Source organism: Anomalospiza imberbis, chromosome 14, assembly GCF_031753505.1.
Source record: "Anomalospiza imberbis isolate Cuckoo-Finch-1a 21T00152 chromosome 14, ASM3175350v1, whole genome shotgun sequence".
In the NCBI taxonomy this organism is placed as follows: domain Eukaryota; kingdom Metazoa; phylum Chordata; class Aves; order Passeriformes; family Viduidae; genus Anomalospiza; species Anomalospiza imberbis.
This window is the reverse complement of record NC_089694.1, coordinates 975263-995513: the sequence shown is the minus strand read 5'-3', so window position 1 is coordinate 995513 and position 20251 is coordinate 975263. Positions and strand designations below refer to the sequence as shown.

At 58.6% G+C, this 20251-nt stretch overlaps 2 protein-coding genes across 3 annotated transcripts; one reads left to right on the top strand and one right to left on the bottom strand.

Moving 5' to 3' along the window:
- Positions 1–1194: 1194 nt before the first annotated feature.
- TNMD (tenomodulin) lies at positions 1195–9457 on the top strand. The gene is made up of 7 exons (XM_068205380.1): positions 1195–1242; positions 1369–1503; positions 4665–4805; positions 5584–5685; positions 7462–7615; positions 8824–8996; positions 9247–9457. Exons 1-7 carry the CDS (start codon positions 1195–1197, stop codon positions 9454–9456), a joined length of 963 nt encoding a protein of 320 aa, XP_068061481.1. The 3' UTR covers position 9457.
- Positions 9458–12019: 2562 nt separating this feature from the next.
- On the bottom strand, positions 12020–17915 carry TSPAN6 (tetraspanin 6). 2 transcript variants are annotated; one of them, XM_068204543.1, is made up of 8 exons: positions 17801–17915; positions 17519–17707; positions 17209–17283; positions 16555–16653; positions 15508–15663; positions 14761–14844; positions 12927–13026; positions 12020–12727 (listed from the first exon to the last, which is right to left on the bottom strand). In XM_068204543.1, exons 1-7 carry the CDS (start codon positions 17885–17887, stop codon positions 12958–12960), a joined length of 759 nt encoding a protein of 252 aa, XP_068060644.1. In that variant the 5' UTR covers positions 17888–17915; the 3' UTR covers positions 12020–12727; positions 12927–12957. The 2 variants fall into 2 exon arrangements, with proteins under 2 accessions (XP_068060644.1, XP_068060645.1); XM_068204544.1 differs by lacking the exon at positions 17209–17283.
- Between the last annotated feature and the right edge of the window lie 2336 nt (positions 17916–20251).

The window sequence follows — 20251 nt, the reverse complement described above, 5'->3', positions numbered from 1 at the left end:
TGTCCCCTGCCATAGCCGTGTCCCCTGCCACGCCCGTGTGCCCTGCCACGCCCGTGTCCCCTGCCATAGCCGTGTCCCCTGCCATAGCCGTGTCCCCTGCCACGTCCGTGTCCCCTGCCACGCCCGTGTCCCCTGCCATAGCCGTGTCCCCTGCCATAGCCGTGTCCCCTGCCACGCCCGTGTGCCCTGCCACGCCCGTGTCCCCTGCCATAGCCGTGTCCCCTGCCATGCCCGTGTCCCCTGCCATGCCCGTGTCCCCTGCCACTCCTCTGTCCCCTGCCACGCCCGTGTCCCCTGCCACGCCCGTGTCCCCTGCCATAGCCGTGTCCCCTGCCACTCCTCTGTCCCCTGCCATGCCCGTGTCCCCTGCCGTGCCCGTGTCCCCTGCCATGCCCGTGTCCCCTGCCACTCCTCTGTCCCCTGTCGTGCCCGTGTCCCCTGCCATGCCCGTGTCCCCTGCCACGCCCGTGTCCCCTGCCATGCCCGTATCCCCTGCCATAGCCGTGTCCCCTGCCATAGCCGTGTCCCCTGCCGTGCCCGTGTCCCCTGCCACGCCCGTGTCCCCTGCCATGCCCGTGTCCCCTGCCATGCCCGTATCCCCTGCCATAGCCGTGTCCCCTGCCACGCCCGTGTCCCCTGCCATGCTCGTGTCCCCTGCCATAGCCGTGTCCCCTGCCACTCCTCTGTCCCCTGCCACGCCCGTGTCCCCTGCCGTGCCCGTGTCCCCTGCCATAGCCGTGTCCCCTGCCATGCCCGTGTCCCCTGCCATGCCCGTGTCCCCTGCCATAGCCGTGTCCCCTGCCATGCCCGTGTCCCCTGCCATGCAGGGACCCCACTGGCAGCTCCCGGGCTGTTCCCACACACACATGAACACTGCAGCAGTGTCCCTGTCCCCAGGCTCATGGGCCACCGGCAGTCTGGGCGCCTCCAGCCATTGGCACCTGGGCCCAAGCGCAGGGCAGAAGCAGAGGTCGAAGGAGGAGCGTGGCGCTGGCCGCGTGTGACAGCCACCACCCCACGGGGCTCCGCGTCCAGCGGCGTGGGAACGGCGGGGCCGCGGGGCCAGCAGCGCTGCGGGACAGCTGGCTGTCCCTGCCTGGGGGTGGCCGTGGCCCAGCCTTCCCACCGCGTGTGCAGCCAGAGCCTCTCTAACTCCACCTCGGAGCGGGCTGGTCCTCGCACACGGAGGAGACCATGGGAGGCACGGCTCGGAGCAGCCCGGAGGACTGCCGCTTTCTGGACGTGAGTTCTGGGCTTGCCTTGCCACCCTGCATCCCCGCAGTGCCAGAAATGTCTGGGAGGTGCGTGTCCTCGTCCCGCCGGGAGCCCCGGGCACAGCCTGGCTATCGCTGCTTTGTTATTCAATAGGCAGAAGCAGCCAAGCCGCGGAAGAAGAGCTGCCCCAGGTACCAGCTCTGTGGACTGCTCTTCAGCGTGCTGCTCCTTTCCCTTATTCTGATATTTTTTGGTGTCAAATACCTCTGGAACCCAGCACCCAGAAAAGTAAGTAAAAACTCTTTGATCCGGCATTTCGGAGTGTTGCTTCCCCAGACAGAGCTGTCCCCCTCCCCTTGACGCGCTGAAACTTTTAACAACTCTCCAAAACCGAGGCAACTTCACAAAATGCATTTTCTCAGACCACAGGTATTCATGGGACTTTTAAAAGTCTTTGTATTATTCATAACTAGCTCTTACTTTATGCAGGCTGGCTTTTTCCCCTGTCACCGCGTTCTTTCCCCAGTTGACAATTACAGGGGATGGGAGCTACGCCATGAAGAGTTAAAGTTTCTCTTATTTCACCGGCAGCAAATTTTATGACAAGTAAGAAAATATTTTCCATTTCATTTCAATTATCTTGCCAGAAACCGGTGGAAAAGTCATTATGCCACCACATAAAGAGGAGAGAAAGCCAGGACGCAGTGGTGATTGATTGTCATGGATTATATTTCTTACTTTAATGTGTCTGCAATGTGAGGGACGGTGAGACGGATTAGCTTCTGGAGGAGCTCCTGCTAACTGGATTGGGCTCCTTTATTCCCAGCTGCAGACGGACGCTGCTGTGAGTGCCGAGCGTGTTGGGGCGGCAGCAGGGCTGTGCATCTCCGGCCGTCCCTGCCCGCTGCCGCCCAGCATCCAAAGCCCTTCTTTATTCCACACCCCAAGCAAATCGTTTACCCTTGAAACCCACAGCCTGCCTGGTGCCCCTCATCCTCCTTTCCTTCGAATTTCCATGCTCATCCAGGAGGCCCCGCTCTGCACCCCATTACCAGTGGGTTTTGCTGGCTCTTGAGAACATCTCCAAAATTCCTATGCACAGCCTCTTTCCCACGCTGGCATCTCCAATGTGCTCCCTGCACTATCCCGGAGCAGCTCCAGCCTGGCCAGACCGCCCTCCTGCCAGGCAGAGGAAGCACCCTGCTCACAGGAAACTTTGTCTTCTTATCAGCAAATAGAAATAAATACCCCCTGAAATAAAAGGAAAAACAATAAAAGCCATATGTTCCTCCAGAATCCTGCCAAGACGATTATAGAGTCTCTACTGTTCCTAGAAAAACAGGGGTCATGCCAGCCATGAGGGGAAGAGGCTCTTAACCCCTGGAGGGACGGTTTTCTCCAAGCAGGCAGCCCAGAGACAATGCCACAGCTCAGAAAGGACATCCAGAACCCCGGCTCTTGGTGTCCTCACTGGTGGAGGATGGAGTCCATGCAGCACTCCCCAACACCTGATGGGCAGGCAAGCGGGGTGTGAGGTCACGAGAAAGCAGAGCTGTTCCTGCAGCAGAGATGCACACAGACACTCCCAGAGCCCAGAACTGCCCTGTCCCTGTGGCCATGGGGCTTCTCCAGCTGGCCCGGGAGTCCTCAGGCTGGGGGTGGGGCTGGAAGTTGGTAATGCTCAAAAATATCAGCCAAGGGGAATTAAACTCTTTAAAGAACATGAAACCCTTCAAGCTTCCTTCATGTAACTGGAGAGTGGAAAAAAAACTTGAAAGAAGATTGTTCCTCTGAGGGGTGGCCTTGGACACGGCTCTGCCCTCTGCACAGCAGCCTCCTCGCCAGCCAGCACAGCTGATGATTCAGCTAACGAGGGGATCATCACAGCCTTGCAGAGGGACATATTTCAACCATTCACCAGCAAGTGTCATTTTTAGCCCTATAAAACATCTCATAGCTCTCTGAGCAGCACAGAGGGGGCAAAGCTCAAGTGGGTTAGCTGGCCGCTGTGCTGGCCAAAGTAATTCTTTGTAAATGGAGAGGCACTTGAAGGTAAGGTGCCACCCGGGATCCTGCCCTCCTTGAAATGATTTATGGCACTGTGTGCATTTTGTCAGTCAAAACCAGCCGCCTTCCACCCATTTTAGGCTTCAGGCTGTTTTACCATATCATAAAATCCATGGAGAGCTATATATCCTTACAAAGTCTTCCTGCAGACCAACAGGAGGTGTCCGTGGCTGCCAAGGCACGCATCACTCCTCTAACCTTTGAGCAGGGGTGTGAATGTTCCCATCAGCTCCCATCTGCACAGGCAGTTCTGCACCCACGTGGGTGCCAAACAGGGGATACCAAAGCTGAAACACTGCTAAGAGGCTTTGAACCCCCAAGGGGAGGGATGTGCAGGAACCAGGGCGCTGTGAAAGGGGGTTTGGGCTGGCACTAAGGGCGGAGTTCCTGCCCCACACCAGTGGGGCCACCATGCTCCTGCCCTGGTCCCATGGCCATGCCGTGGGATGAGCAGGGCTCTCCCATCCCCGTGCCTCCATCTCTGCTCCCTGCCCGGTGAACTTGAGGGGATTTGCGCAAGCCCTTCACTTCCACGCAGTTCCATTTGGGAAACGGGGCTCCCCAGGGCCCGCCAGCTCTCGCCGCGCCAGCAGGATCGTTTTTGTGCTTCAAATAGCATCTGCCACTACTCATCCTGTAAGGGTCAGGCATCCGCAGAGACCGAGGGCTGCCGGGCTGGCGGCGTGCGGCGAGACCTGCCAGCGGGAGAGGGCTGCTGCTCCCGGCGCCGCTCCCCGGGGACCAGCGCCGCCGGGAAGCCGGCTGCGCAGCCCCGAAGCTCCGCAGCAGCCCTCGAGCAGGTCTTTGATCCGCAGGCAATCCTTGATCTCCTCCAGGCAGAGGGAGGCTCATACCTCTGCCTTTCAGGAAAAACACAAGGCACAGGGATGGTGCGAGTAAGCTGGGAAGGACACGATGGAGCAGGTGAGCCGGGGACACCGTGATGGAGCAAACGAGCCAGGGATGCAGTGTGCAGGCCAGGGAGAAGGGAGAATGAAGTACCTGTGGGTTCAGGGCTTCAGTCCAGCCTGGGATGTAACCAGGCTCATGCCACAGAAAGCACCAGCAAAGGCTGAGCTGGGGCAAAGCTCCTGCTGCAGGTGTGGGTGGAGCACCTCCTGGCAGGTTTGACACACATTACCCCTCGTCCTGGCTGCAGCCTGCCCTTTCACCCAGCCCAGGCTCCTAGGTGGGAGCTGCCTCCCCTCGTGCTGTGCTGGTGATTGCTCTGGCGCAGAGCCGGGCTGTGAGGGAGCAGCCAGTCCCATGGCAGGGTCCCCAGCAGTGGTGGTCACACAGCCAGCACAGCCTGTCTGCCCACTGGACAGCCTGTGAAACCAGAAGGGTGCTCAGCTGAGCCCTGTGTGACTTTGGCCTCCCAGGTTTATGACATGGAACACACGTTCTTCAGCAACGGCGAGAAGAAGAAGATTGTGATGGAGATTGACCCACTGGCCAGGACAGAGACCTTCAGCAGCGGGAATGGCAGTGAGGAGATCCTGGAGATCCATGACTTCAAAAACGTGAGTGTGCAGCTTGTCCCTGAGACCCTGCAGTCCTGCAGCAGGACTGGTGGGATCCTGCAGGACACTGTGAAGTCGCTGGAGCAAGTCCCAGCACTATTTATTCCTGCATCAGGGAGAGCGCGACCCAGACACGCTGGGGATACTCTCAAAGGAAAGGAGATGTGTTATCTACATGAGCTTCCACCTGTATTTAATAGTGGCGTGGTTCAGTTCCAATGAAATACATCTTAGAAGCCAGAGCTAGTTATTGAATTTACCCTTGCAAAGGAACGCCATGATCATCAGTCTACCTGAGCCCAGTGCATTTGTCTGTCTGGAGAGCATTAAAACCTCATGACACTGAAGAAGGCTCTCTATGAAACCTAATTAAAATTTGTAGGGAAATACCCCGTGCAGTGACATATGGCAAAATTTTGAGCTAATAACCTAGCAGGAACTGGGGGCTGAATGTTCATATAACCATAACGGTCAGATGCTATTCTGCATATTTTTATTTATTATAATGAGAGCTCATGATAGTTATCAGGAGAAGAGGAGCAGAGTAAAATTTTATGACTACCCGCCTTAAAATATTTGTAAAAAGCCCAGTTCTCCCAAACCATAAAATGCAATATCCCTTATGAGAACCTGTTAGTACATCTTAGCACCGCTGCTGCACGGAACTGGCACAAAAATAGCAACAGGAAAAATATGACTAAACCTTCCTCCTCCAGCTGTACCCTACCTCCTACTCTTTGCCCTGACTGCTTTTTGGGTGTTTGCTTTGATCCTGTAGGGAATAACTGGTATCTTCTTTGTGGGACTTCAAAAATGTTTCATCAAAACTCAGACCAAAGTCCTACCTGAGACGACAGAAGCCAAGATCCCTGAGCTTGAGGTAGGTGAATAAACAGGGCTCCCCTCTGCCCTGTGAAATCCACTCCTCTCCCTGCCGTAGGGGCTGCCATTCTGCCGCCTTCCCATCTGCTCCAGCCTTCCCAGAGATGCTGCACTAAAGAAATAATGAGTTGTGATCGCTTCATAAACTGATCTTATTTCAGAGGATTGCTTATAAAAACAAGTGAAAAGAGATTGGATTAGAAAGCAACAGACAAAAGCCTCTCAGCACAATACCAGAGATCAAGAACAATAATCCTGTTGTAGTCAAAAGGTCGTAAGGCAGCTCAGGATTAGCAGGCACCAAAAAGTCAATCAAATTGTTTTCTCCAAGATTTGAGCCTCATGTTTTCAAACTGAATGAGGCAGAAGTAAGGGATTTAAAAGAGCAGCCACATTTAAGAAATGCAAATTGAGAAAACTCTTGGCATGCAGACCTGAGAGGTGGGAAGCACCAGGCTGGGGCCACTTCCTTGTCCTGCATGGACCTCCGTCCCACTGATGGGCCTGATTGCTTCCTGCCCCCGTTTAACTGCCCTGCATCCTGCTGCCAGGAGCCTCATGCCTTGCACGCTGCATGGAAAAAGTGTGGACTCCATGATTTAACCCCTCCCTGACAGTGTGACCTGGAGGGACAGCTCAGTCCCGTGACAGCAGTGGTCCTTTGTCCCCGTCCCCACGCCCAGGCCCCAGTGGTGGCACAGCCTTCCTGCCTCCCCATTTGCAAGACGACGGGTGTTAGCAGATTGAATCCCCCCCAGGGAAGCTGCTGCAGATAAAACGCCAGCAGGACACGTGTTTGAAATGAAGCGTGGGCAGAAACATTCCCCTGAATCATGACCCAAATTCCCAGACACCGATTCTTTGATTATGCCCTAAGAAGCTAATAGATCTTTTCAGCTACCGTCGTAAAAGGGATATAACTTCCCAGGCTTTAGCAGAACATTGCCCCGGGTAGAGAGCTGAAATGTAAAAGTCAGTGAGATAAATGTAGATTTAAGCTCCAGTCATGTCTTCTTGGAGCCTGCACGCTGCCAGGTCCTGCAGGCAGCACCTCCCCAACCCTGCAGCTTCCACCAGAGACTCCAAAAATGACCCAGACTGGGTCAGGTTGTGTTGACTCCTTCCTATGACTTCCCAAAGGCGTGAGGAAAAAGTCTATAAAAGAGATATGCAGCTCTAGATGCCTTCTGGAGAGAAAAACACTTTTTGCCAGCTTGCTCTATGGGCTACCACCACCAACACAGACAACGTTGCCTTGGCAGAGAGCTCAGCACAGACCCATCCCATAATCTTTATATATCTCCCTCCCTAAGTGCCTGCCAAAACACACCATGGACTAATGCAACGGCAGAGACATGCGATATAAATTACAGAATACAGCGTGCAAAGAATTTCTGTGAGAAGCAAATTAAAGTGTTCGATCAAAAAATCAGTAGCAGAAGGAGAGAGGAATTAAATCCTAGGAGCAAAGTAGAGCAGAGGTGTTTTAATCTTGTGTTTTAAATGACATGGGGGGCTCCAGAAGGCTATTCCAGATAGTGGGGACTGTGCAGGAAAAGGGTGTTGGGTGATGAACTAAGAGAGAGGAGAGCAGGGTGGCGAGGGCTGTTGGGGTACTGCCTGTGCATCCCGTGAGCACCACGAGCCAAGGCAGGTGAAGTCCAGCTGCTCTCTGGGAGGAGAGAGGTGCCTCTAAGCCAAGGGGAGGAGAAGCAGCCAGTGGTGGGAACAGGGTGTCTCACCACACCAGGGTAATGTCTTCCTCTTCTTCCAGGGACAAGAAATCACCACCACCTACTTTGAGCAGTCTGTGGTCTGGGTGCCTGGGGAAAAGCCCATTCAGAACAAGGAATTCCTGAAGAGCTCCAAAATTTTTGACATCTGCAAAAACGTGACCATCTTCTGGATCCACCCCACTCCAATAGCAGGTACAAGGAGCCATCTCCTCCCCAAAGGGCCCATGAGCCCTCTCACTGGGAACAGCGCTGTCACACACCTGTGGCCCCCCTGCCATGTCCCCCTCTGTGACATGGTGGGAACCCACTTTCACAGCCTCGCTGTACATCTCAGAGATGAACAAAGTGCTGCCCGTGACCACAGGAGATCATGGCCAATGTAATAGCAGGGGCTGAAGTTTCTCTCTACAAAGCACTTGTTTCTGCCAGCTCCCTGCTGCCCTGCACTTTGCAGAGTGGCCACCCTCCTCATAACAAGGGGGAAAAAAAAATAATCCCTTGTACCTGCAAAGAAAGCAGCACTGCTGGAAACTGGGACGCCTAAATTCTCGTCACCACATGAACATCAGAGTGCAAGCAGACATCTGCATCGAAATCACACGGCGGGGTTGCCACCTCCAGCTGCTCACTACACAGCCCTCGCAGAGGTTGTGGCCTCTGAGATGTGCTGGTGTAATTACCCGCTCTCTCTAACCCACTTCCAGCCGAATGAGCCAGTTTAAAAATCCCTGCTGAGCAAACTCCCTCTGCTCTGCAGCCACAGAGGCACACGGCATCGCTCAGAGGTGCTGGCCAGCTCACCAGTGCTCCAGAGGGCAGCTGGGCGCCAGAGCTCCCTGTGCAGAGGGAGGCTGGCGTCCCCGACTGCTGTCCCCTTTTGCTTCCTTGTCCCTGCTGTTAGACCCACCTGCAGCAGTGTCCTGGGTCAGTGAGTCCAGCTGGGTCACCAAGGTGCATCCAAAGCCTTTGCCAGGACAGCAGTGTCCCCGGGCTGTCTGGCACCTTCCCTAGCAAAGGAAATTATTGCTGCTGTGATTCTTTCCCAAGCTAAGAGAGCTGAAGCTGGGTATGATCTGCCCCAAATCATGTTGCTTTGATGGGGCCCTACAAATCCACCCCCCCAGCAGCAGAGCCCACCACGAGGATGTGCTTCAGCAAACCCACAGCCCCACACAGGACATGCCAAAAACACCCACCCATGGGCATGGGGATGGAATGGGCCATTATCTCCTACAGCTCTGCCCCAGACTGGGCGAGAGCAGGAGGCAAGGGAGCACTGGTTTGCAGTGGGTTTTTTGTGTACCTTGGCACCAAATTCTGGTAGAGACATTAATTCTTGCTGCTGCATTTGTCCCTCTGTTCCGTGGTTATTGACAGCGACATTTGGACTCTTCCTGTAGCTCCTGAGCTGGCCAACCTTGAAGGGGCAGAAGAAGAAGAGCCTGAGGTGCTGATGGACAGCCAGAGCTGGTTGGACGGGGGGAGCGAGCACGAGCCGGAGGAGGACACGCAGGGGGGGCCCAAGCGTCGGGCACGGCAGCTCACCGAGGAGGACCTGCCCGTCAACGACTACGTGAGTGAGGGAATCCCACGCTGGGCTGCCCTGGCCACAGTCCTGGGCTAGCTCGGCCATGGTCCGGGGTGCCCAGGCTGTGCTCCTTGGGATGCCCTGTGCGTGCCCGTGGGGCGTCTCCATGTCCCCGGGGAGCTGTGCTCCTCTCCTGGGGTGCCCAGAGTGCCCTCCCAGGCTGTCCTGCCCACGCCCCCGGGGTGCCCCAGCCCCACAGCCCCCTCCCTGCCCTGACTCTGTCTCTCCCTGGCAGTCGGAGAACGGGCTGGAGTTCCACCCTCTGTGGGATGAGCGAGGCTACTGCTGTGCCCAGTGCCGCCGTGCCAACCGCTACTGCCGGCGGGTCTGCGAGCCCCTGCTGGGCTACTACCCCTACCCCTACTGCTACCAGGGCGGGAGGGTCATCTGCCGCATCATCATGCCCTGCAACTGGTGGATCGCGCGGATGCTGGGCAGGGTGTAGCCTGGCCGTGCCCGCTGCCACCCTGCAGGTGCCGCTGGCACAGCGGCCAGCGCCTGGGCACACCTGCCGGCCGTGGCACGTCCCGCGGTGCCACCCCGCACCCCCAGAGCTCCCGCAGAGTGCGCGGCAGCCACGCCGAGCAGCAGGAGGCAAACAATAAACGTCTTGTATGAGCGATTGCAAAGAGAATGGAAAGTCGTTCAGTCTCAGTCTGATGCTTACTGGGTCGGCGAAGTGATCCAATTGCGCGGCTGCCTCGTCAGCAGCATCCAGAACTCAGGCGCGGGCACTGCCAGCGCTGGCCTCGCCCGCGGCGCGCAGAGCTTCCCGGTGTGCTCCCCGGTGGTGCCGGTGGCTGTTCGGCTCGTCCTGACCTGCTCCAGCGTGCTCTGACGTGTTCAGCAGCTGTCGCTGGCAGCTCAGCGTGCCACCAGTCCTCTCTGGGGCACAGGGACAGGGAGAAGCTGGCACAAGGAGCTCCCTGAGGAGCCGAGCAGCCAAAGTCAGAGGAGTCCACTCCTGTGGAGGACCCCAAGTGCCACCAGGTGTCCCCAGCCCTGTCACCAACAAATGGGTGAAGCCTGAGCTGCAGGAGGGAAGAAATAAGTCCTGAACACTGCAGCTGCCCTGAGCAGGACGCTGCCGGCCACAGGGCTGAAGGCTTACACCAAAATCCCCATGCACCCCTGGGCACTCTTCTTCTGCCCGTGACCTTGGGGCTCATGCCAAAGCCAGGTCCCAAATTTCATCCCAGGGAGCCAGCTGCTGCTGAGGAGCTCTGACATCCTGCAGGTGTCACCAGGCAAACCCCTCAGTGTCACCAGGGGAGCACACTGCCATGGCCGGAGTGCACAGACAGAGCAGGGAACACAGACAGCTGCCAGGGTGGCATCCCCAGGGCTGCCAGACCCCCCTCACGTCCCCACAGCTCCCATGAGGATGTGAGCACCTTCGAAGGGCAGTTCCCTTGCTCCCTGTACACAGCTGCACTGGCAAAGTGGCTAAAACACTGGGAGCACAGTGCAGCAGAGCTCCCCACATGGCATCCCAAGGGACACCAACCAGCCTTGAGGACACCAAGCCTTTCTGACAAGTCCCTTGAGACATTTATCCTGCTGAGAGAGGAGGTGCAAACACAGCAGGGGGATGTGTGAAACCCACCCAGCCACAGCTGCTGCAAGAAACCAGAGCCCTGGGGCCAGCCAGCAATGCTTCTGCCCCTGCTCAGGGTGTGCAGACAGGTGACCAAGGTGCACCCAACACCTTTGCCAGGACACTGGTGTCCCAAGTCTGCCTGGAACGTCCCCCAGCACATGCCTGTACGTCCAGAACGTCTCTCCAAATTAAAGTGAGTTGTCTACATGAGTGCTGTTTAAGCAGGCAAGACCCACACCCTCTGATGGCTGCAGTGCTTCTGCTGCCTGTGGGGATGAGCAGGCTCGCACAAGCCTCCACAACCCATGCTGGTTTCCCTGCAGCTGCTTGGAAACCTCCAGGCTCCCTGTGCCAGCCTCTGCCAGAGCCATCCCCATCCACCTGGCATCACCTCCACTGGATGGATGCCCCAGGAAGGAATCTGCCTGCAGAGGCAGGGGCACAGAGCAGGGCAGGGCCCTTCCCTCCGTGCAGGCTTTAAGATGACCATGGGTTTATGCAAATCCTGCTTCTCACGTGTCCTGCCCTGTCTCCATCCATCCGTTCACTGCCCTCAGCCAGTCTCCAGCCCAGCTCCCGTGCTCTGACGCATTCTGCCTCGCCGTCCCAAGCCAGGAGGCTTTCAGCCAGCCCGGAGCTGACAGCAGCCTGATTTACTCACCTGGGCTAAATGCAGCACGAGGATTTGGGGTGTTTCCCTCCAGGCTCCCCTGTCAGCAGCCAGGCTGGCCCCTGCCAGGTCATTGCTGGGCTGGGGCAGCTCACCCAGCGCCCAGGCAGCTTTAGCCAGAGGGGTGACACTGACAGGGCCACCACTGCTACCCCTGGCTTCACTGCTCTGGTTACACCTGCCTCCTCCCTAGGAACAGCACAGGCAGCCCCGCATCCAGCCAGACACAGACCGTTTGAGTTCGGTGCTTGAGACCCAAAAATCCCCCGAGCTTGGCAGAGGGGTGCTTCACTGCAGCACCAAGCTCACAAAGGCAGGGGCTTGCTGACAAAACAGACCAAAAATGAAATTTAAGAAATGAATTTAAAAGCTTAAATCCACATTTCTTGCCCTGGGGAGTAGCTGGGGCCTGGCACTGCCCTGCCCTTTGCTCCAAGCCAGTGGCCAGCAGGCCAAGGGTGCACATGTTCACTGTGGGCTGAAGTTACCCACCCCGCTCCTGGGCTGGGGTGCTCCAGGCCCTCTGCTCCAGCACTGTTACACAACCGCTGTAATGAAGAAAATTCAATTACAGGAGTTATTTGCAAGCAGAAGTGCACCAGTGCACATTGGAGGAATGCAAACTGCAAAGGCCAGAGGTTCCTGGCTGGCCCAGAGGGAGCAGATCAGCCCCAGGGAGACTTGCTGCTCTTCAAGCAGAGAGGAATTTCCAGGACATGAAAAGAAAAGTCAAGGAGCTTTCATAGAGTAAAATATCTTAATATTTATTGTGTCTCAGGACAAAAAGAATTCTACTCAATACATAAAATGAGTTGAAGCAGCATATAATACTGACAATCAAGTCACAGCTGAATCGGTGCAAGGACACCTACCAAGGTAAAGGCACCAGGAGCTACATCACCAAACCTCACTACAGCTTACAAAGAACCACTACAGCCCGTACTTACAGAAGTACAACTATAAAAAAGTATATAAAACCCAGGGGAGGGAGGAGACAGCTTGGCAACAACCTTGCTGAGCCCAGGCTTCAGGCAGGCAGGACTGTGTTTTAACAGCCCTATCTCAAGAACAACTGTGTCTGGAGAGTGAGGGGATGTCCAGGGGCTGCCCAAGGGAAGGGAAGCATCTCTTTCCCAGTGGAGGCACTGAAGATGAGCACTGGGACACCCGGGAGGCCACCAGCACAGCCAGTTCAGCACAGTGTGGCACTCGGGGCAAGAGCCAGGGGCTGCAGTGCCTGCAGGAGCCACCACAGCCACATCAATTATTATCCCAGGTGGTGGCACAGCAGAGTAGTGTCAGGACAAGTCCCTGAGTGCACCGGGACAGCTCCTGCACTCCCTTCTATGAGCTAGTTGAGAAGAAGATCAGTCAGTTCAAAGCAAGATTTCACGACGTGGCATCCAGAGGAAAACTGGAGGTGGAGGCATCCTCCCCAGCCATTCCCTGCAATGCACACAGCAGAGTGTCAGCAGACAGGATGGATTTATACACAGGGTGAAATGACACAGGGTGAAATGACACAGCAGACACGGCCTTGCAGGTGCCCTCTAACCCCAAACCCCCCACATGTGGTACCCCCACCCCATGGGTGACCAGCAGCAGCCAGGGGGGCAGAGGCAGCCCACCAGGCTTGCAGACATACCCAGCCACAGGCACAGAGAGCTGGGGGCCAGCTACACCATCTCATACTGATTGTTCGTGATGTACCGGGACAGGCAGCAGGAGAGAATGATGCCAATCAGCTGAAAAAGATGAAAAACAAACCCCACGTGTCAGAGGTAGCCAAAACCGGGGAGAGGTGTTTTCAGGAGAAAACCTGACAAATTGATCCAGGGTTTTATGAAATCCAAGGATGGACAGTGGAGTTTACAAACCACAACAAGGGCTGCTGCACCCTGCTTCAGAATCACCGAAAGTGCCTGAAGCACGGGATCCTGGCAGGCACCAACTAAACAAGCTCCTCACAAGAGATGCTCCAGGTCCCATCCCGTTACAAGCTGCTTCAGGAAGCATCTAGTGTTTTATGGCAATTGCAGAGATTACACAGATATCAGGAGTGTCACAGCCAATTACACAGCCACTGGAGAATGGCAGCACCTCTCCCTGCTGCAAGGACAGGGGGGAAGCAAGGCTGCTGCTCTCACGTCAGGAAGGTACTGTTACCACAACATGCTCTGTTATCACAACACAGCCTCCCAGCACCTGTGCAGGCTCCAGGGCCAGATCCTGCATGACTCTGACCTCCACAAGCCAAGTTAGAGGCACATCAGCACAAGGGGTCCCTGCCCGATGTGCGACCCAGCCAAGCTTGCTGAAGGGGCAATAAAAGCTAAGAACTGGTTACAGTTCCCAAGCCTGCCATCAGCTGAGATAATGTTGCAGCTGGGAGTGTGTGTGCAGCTCACCAACTCATAATCAGCCGCATCTCAGCGAGCACAGAGCCAGCCCAGCCCAGCCCAGCCCAGCCGGGGAGGAGCAGCGGGCAGAGAGGAGCAGCTCCAGCTCTCGGGCTCTCCCAAAGTCCTCGGTACCACGAGCTGCAGGCCCCCACCTCTCCCCAGTTCAGTCCATCTGTTACAGAAAACACACTGTGACAAGCTCATAGAGCAGTATCTTGGCAGGCTCCTGCTCCCCAGCCCACGGTCAGCTGCACCTCGACGCTCACACCACGGCCTCTGGGTGCCGGCTCAGGGGGAGGCAGAATCTGAGCCCCTCCGAAGGCAAGGCTGGCTGCTCAGCACCAGAGCCCAGCAGGCTTCCAGAGTGCAGCTGGAGGAGGGCCAGCTGCGCATCCTGCAGCCATCCGAGAGCCCTCGGCACCTCGGGAAAGCCCAGCGTGGCGTCAGCGCCCGGCTGGCCGCGCTGGGGGCAGGGGCCTCCCGTTTCCTGCCGGGATAAAGCTGCTGGAGCTGGAGCTGGAGCTGGGGCTGGGGCTGGGGCTGGCCAGCACACTGCTGCTGCTGCTCCTGCAGGAAGTGCCCTGCACAATAAAGTGAAGGAGACACTGGGGGAGAGGCCATTAGGGCAGGGTAGGGTGGTCAGCCACCAGCACAAGCGGTGCCACACCGGCACTCACGGCGACCCCACCACACAGCAGCGATGCCAAAAACCCTCCTGATAACACTGTGGGTGGGTAGGAGAAGGAAGGGCACAGATTTGATCCCTGCCAACAGCAGGCACAGAGAGTTTGTCCATCTCCGTTTGTTTTTTCTTGGAGTCTGTTGTTTCAGAGAGATCTTTCCAAATAAACCTGGGCACAAGGAAACAGAGCTGGGGCTTCAGCCCTGGGTGTAAGAGACTGGGGCCTGCACAGCAGTCAGACTGAATCCAAGGGGAATCCACAGAGCAGCTGCCCCTCCCTGACTGAAACCAACTGTGCCTTTTGTACACAGCAGACTTTGCACTGAAATTAAATACCTCTGGAGACATGCTAGCTTCACTCTGCACTCCTCCCGAGCCACACAAGGGAGATTTACCTGGAAACACGCGATGCCAAAGGAGATTCCAGCCACAACGCTCATTTTGGACTCCATTGTTGACGTTACCAGGAAAAAACAACCCTGCAGAGGAAGCAATGTAAGCACGTGGATCCAGTGCTTGCCACCCCCAGGAGTACAGACCAGCTCCTCCCCAAAGCAGCGGCAGCTCCAGGGTAGATGCTCCCGTGCAGGCAGCAGGGGGGTCCTGGCTGACCCGTCCTGCCAGACCTCAGCAAAGCCATTTCCCTGTCAGGGCTGCCCCCACCCACCCAGATGCCTTATCTAGGGGAGCACTGCCCTTGGTCTGCTCCCAGCCTGAGCCAGGTGACTCATCAGAGGAACCCTTGCATCACTCAGCCTTCCCCGTGGAGGAGGTCACACGCCCTCACCACCGGCTCAGGACTTTGCACCACAGGGAGATGTCAGCACTGCCGAACAAACTCCACTGGGAAGCTCCTTCCTTACCCGCCTGTTCTTCAAAACACACATCCCCAAAGGCCAGTGCTGGGTCTGCCTGGGCCCTGATCTCAAAGGAAGCAGTGGGGGAACCTCAGACAGAAGGCAGGATTCCATACCCTTACCCTACCTCCCCTCCAGGGGAGTCTCTGCACCACTGAACATCAGCATGGAGAGGGCAGTTCTCCTTCCAAGCCTGCCAGGGACAGACTAGCCCTCCTCCACACACCCATCCCTGCCCTTCCCACCTCCAGCACCGGCAGGCAGATTTTTCTGAGCTTGACTTACATCCACAAACACTTTCAGCTTGGCCTTGTTTGGGTCTTTCAGATCTTCCTCCGAGCAGTCGTTCTGGTTCTTGCAACAGCTGTGGGGGATGCCCCTCTGGCTGAAGTACTCAGTCCTCTCCCAGTCAGAATAGTTCTGCACCCCGCAGCAGTGCAGCTGGAGTGGGAAGCACATTTGGGATCTGGTCACACCAGGGAACTGACCCCTAGTGCCAGCAACATGCCATGGCTGCCCCAGCCTCGCCCATCTCACCCAGCCTCTGCCAAAGGCCAAAGCCTGTGCAGGGATGCCAATGGCACAGAGGTCAGGGGGGATGCCCTGGGCCAGGGGAGCACTCCCCTGTGACACCCTGGGCCAGGGGAGCACTCCCAGCTCTGACACCCCGGGCCAGGGGAGCACTCCCCTGTGACACCCTGGGCCAGGGGAGCACTCCCCCTGTGACACCCCGGGCCAGGGGAGCACTCCCCTGTGACACCCCGGGCCAGGAAAGCACTCCCAGCTCTGACACCCTGGGCCAGGGGAGCACTCCCAGCTCTGACACCCCGGGCCAGGGGAGCACCCCCAGCTCTGACACCCCAGGCCAGGGGAGCACCCCCAGCTCTGACACCCCAGGCCAGGGGAGCACCCCCAGCTCTGACACCCTGGGCCAGGGGAGCACTCCCAGCTCTGACACCCTGGGCCAGGGGAGCACTCCCAGCTCTGACACCCTGGGCCAGGGGAGCACTCCCAGCTCTGACACCCTGGGCCAGGGGAGCACCCCCAGCTCTGACACCCCAGGCCAGGGGAGCACTCCCCCCTGTGACACCCTGGGCCAGGGGAGCACCCCCAGCTCTGACACCCCGGGCCAGGAGAGCACCCCCAGCTCTGACACCCTGGGCCAGGGGAGCACCCCCAGCTCTGACACCCCGGGCCAGGGGAGCACTCCCAGCTCTGACACCCTGGGCCAGGGGAGCACTCCCCTGTGACACCCCGGGCCAGGGGAGCACTCCCAGCTCTGACACCCTGGGCCAGGGGAGCGCTCCCAGCTCTGACACCCCGGGCTCTCACCGTTCTCTGGATGGTGTCCACGGCCTCGCTGTGCCGATCTGCCGTCACGTTGTAGTCCTTCAAGGCCAGCTCCAGGTTACTCTCAAAGCTTGTCTTTATCTGCAAGAGAGAGGTCTCAGGGCGGTGCTGTCCCTGCTGCCCTGCAGGACCCCGTCCCGCCTTAGTCACCGCGCGGGGACGGCAGCAATGACTCCGGCCGTGGCCAGCAGACATTCCCCAGCCACCAGGCAATTAGAGGCTGTATTAAAGGGCAGCCTGGATGCACTGTGGCAGCAGGGATGCTGCCTGTAATAACAAGGACGTGCACCGTGCCCAAGCAGGCATAGAAACCCTCCCAGGAGCTTTAATTACTGAAATTATTGCAGAAGGTAGACTAAAGCCAGAAATTACAGTCCAGGGCTACTCTGCCTGTTCTGATGGAGGGACAACGTGCTGTGCTGGACTGACCCTGCACCCAGGCCGGTCCTTCTGGGTCCTTACACGGACATAGACCAAGCTGCTCTTTGTGCTGGTTTAACCCTATTTTTGCTAAACTAAGCACCGCTCCCAAGCAGCCCCTCTGTCCCTTGGTGACACCTGTGATTGCCCTGGGGTAAAAGCAGCACCAAACTCACTGTGCAGAACTGGGAGATGGCAGTGGCCACCCGGACTCACCTCGTGCCTGAAGACGAACCCCACGATGGCAGCCACCAGGACGATGAGGAAGATGAGGGACAGGAGCATGGCATACTGCGGGCAGAAAGGATGGGATGGGAGGGGATGGATGGCATGGCGTAGGACAGGACGGGATGGGACAGGAGGGGACAGTGGAGGAGGAGAGGATGGGGTAGGACAGGATGGGACGGGGTAGGGTAGGGATGGGATCAGACAGGAATAGGATGGGATGTTTCAGGATGGATCAGGACGGGTCGGGATGGATCAGGAGAGGATGGGGCTCCATCCCGCCCTGTCCCAGGCCACCCACCAGCTTGAGCATCCAGGTGCTGCCACGGCAGGTGGCAAAGCAGCCGAAGGTGCCCAGGAGGACAACGACGGTGCCAGCGCCCACCAGGACGAACGGGACATTGGTGGCTTTCTCGTCCAACAGGGAGAAGTAGACGGCCAGGCTCACCCTACCCCAGATGCCCACGGCCAGCAGCACAATGCCCGACACCTGGTGGGGAGAGGGGAAAGCCGCGGTGGCTCGCAACTATCGCGACAGGCAGCGCAGCCGCGACGCGTCGCGGGGGAGAGGGCGGGCGCTCACCCAGAAGACGAAGGTGTAGGTGAGCAGGACGCTCTTGAGGCAGGTGATCACCGGCTTCGTCTGCAGCCGCCGCGACGGGGACGCCATGGCCGACACGGGGCGAGCGCGGGGCCGGGCGGGGCCGGGGCGGGGCCGGGGCGGGGCCGGGAGGGCGGGGCCCCGGGGACACGCCCCGGACACGCCCCCGAGCGGGGCCGGGCCCGCCCCGCCGGAGGTGTCCGAGCGCTCACGGAAATGGCCGAGCGCGCCCGCCGCGCCGTGCTCTTCCCCCCTCCTCCCGCAGGGGGCGCCCCGGCCACCCCTGAATTGTGACAACCCCTGTCACCCCCTGTCCCCTGGGACACCCCTGTCCTGGGACACCCCTGTCCCCTGTGACACCCCTGTCCCCTGTCACCCCCTGTCCTGTGACACCCCTGTCCTGTGACAACCCTGTCCCCTGTCACCCCCTGTCCCCTGGGACACCCCCGTCCTGGGACACCCCTGTCCCCTGTGACACCCCTGTCACCCCCTGTCCCCTGGGACACCCCTGTCCTGGGACACCCCTGTCCCCTGGGACACCCCTGTCCTGGGACACCCCTGTCCCCTGTCACCCCTGTCCCCTGGGACACCCCTGTCCCCTGTGACACCCCTGTCCTGGGACACCCCCTCGTCCCGTGTCGCCTCCTGCCTGTCCCCTGTCACGACCTGTCCTGTGTCATCTGCTGCCTACCCCGTGCCACCCCGTACCTATCCCTGCGACCTCCTGTCTGGTGCCACTCCCTGCTTAGCCCGTGTCACCCTCTCCAGTGCCACCCCCTGCCTCCCCCGTGTCACTGCCTGCCGGTGTCACCCTCTGCTTGCCTCATCCCACCTCCTGCCTGCTTGGTGCCACCCGCTGCCACCTCCCGCCTGCCCCGTGCTACCCTGTGCCACCCCTTTCCCGACCCATGCCATCATTCCCTGCCTCCCCGGTGCCACCCCCTGCCTGTCCCGTGCCGCCTCCTGCGCGGTGCCAGCCAGTCCCTACTCTCCTGCTCCAGCCCTGGCGCACCCAGCCCTGCCCCACTCCCTGCGCAGGTGTCCAGCAGGACAGCCACCCCGCCCCCGGCACACGGCACTACCGACACACAGTGCACTACCATGGCAGTACCGGCACACGGCACTACCGACACATGGCAGTACCGGCACATGGCACTACCGGCACACGGCACTACCGGCACATGGCACTACCGGCACATGGCACTACCGGCACATGGTACTACCGGCACATGGCAGTACCGACACACAGTGCACTACCATGGCAGTACCAACACACGGCACTACCGACACACGGCACTACCGGCACATGGCAGTACCGACACACGGCACTGCCGGCACACGGCACTACCGGCACATGGAACTACCGACACACGGCACTACCGACACACGGCACTACTGACACACGGCACTACCGGCACATGGCAGTACCGGCACATGGCAGTACCGGCACATGGCACTACCGGCACACGGCACTACCGACACACGGCACTACCGGCACACGGCACTACCGGCACATGGCACTACCGGCACACGGCACTACCGGCACACGGCACTACCGGCACACGGCACTACCGACACACGGCACTACCAACTCATGGCACTACCGGGACATGGCACTACCGGCACATGGCACTACCGACACACGGCACTACCGGCACATGGCACTACCAGCACATGGCACTACCAAAACATGGCACTACCGGCACATGGCACTACCAACTCATGGCACTAGCGGCACATGGCACTACCGGCACATGGCACTACCGGCACACGGCACTACCGATACATGGCACTACCGGCACATGGCACTACCAGCACATGGCACTACCAAAACATGGCACTACCAGCACACGGCACTACCGGCACATGGCACTACCGGCACACGGCACTACTGACACACGGCACTACCGACACACGGCACTACCGGCACATGGCACTACCAACACATGGCAGTACCGGCACATGGCACTACCGGCACACGGCACTACCGACACATGGCACTACCGGCACATGGCACTACCGGCACATGGCACTACCAGCTCATGGCACTACCGACACACGGCACTACCGACACACGGCACTACCGACACACGGCACTACCAAAACATGGCACTACCGACACACGGCACTACCAACTCATGGCACTACCGACACATGGCACTACCGACACACGGCACTACCGGGACATGGCACTACCGGCACATGGCACTACCGGCACACGGCACTACCGGCACACGGCACTACCAATACATGGCACTACCGGCACACGGCACTACCAGCACGCCAGCAGCGCCGGGCTTCCTGCCCTCCGTGGGCTGAGCCCTGCCGGGGGTGTCCCGGGGGTGTCCCCGGGCTGCGGGGGACGGCGGGGCCCCCACACCGGCAGCACCAGCCCCTCCCGGCTGGCCTCTCCTGCCCGGGACAGCGTGTGGT

Bases quoted from the DNA above. Each gene is read 5' to 3' on its own strand.
- TNMD (XM_068205380.1), top strand. From the start codon at position 1,195: ATGGGAGGCACGGCTCGGAGCAGCCCGGAGGACTGCCGCTTTCTGGAC. The intron at 4,806-5,583 runs GTGAGTGTGCAG...TTGATCCTGTAG, and splicing joins AGATCCATGACTTCAAAAAC to GGAATAACTGGTATCTTCTT. The intron at 8,997-9,246 runs GTGAGTGAGGGA...TCTCCCTGGCAG, and splicing joins ACCTGCCCGTCAACGACTAC to TCGGAGAACGGGCTGGAGTT.
- TSPAN6 (XM_068204543.1), bottom strand. From the start codon at position 17,887: ATGGCGTCCCCGTCGCGGCGGCTGCAGACGAAGCCGGTGATCACCTGC. The intron at 17,284-17,518 runs GTGGGTGGCCTG...TTCTGCCCGCAG, and splicing joins GCACCTGGATGCTCAAGCTG to TATGCCATGCTCCTGTCCCT. The intron at 15,664-16,554 runs GTGAGAGCCCGG...TTCCCACTCCAG, and splicing joins TGGACACCATCCAGAGAACG to CTGCACTGCTGCGGGGTGCA.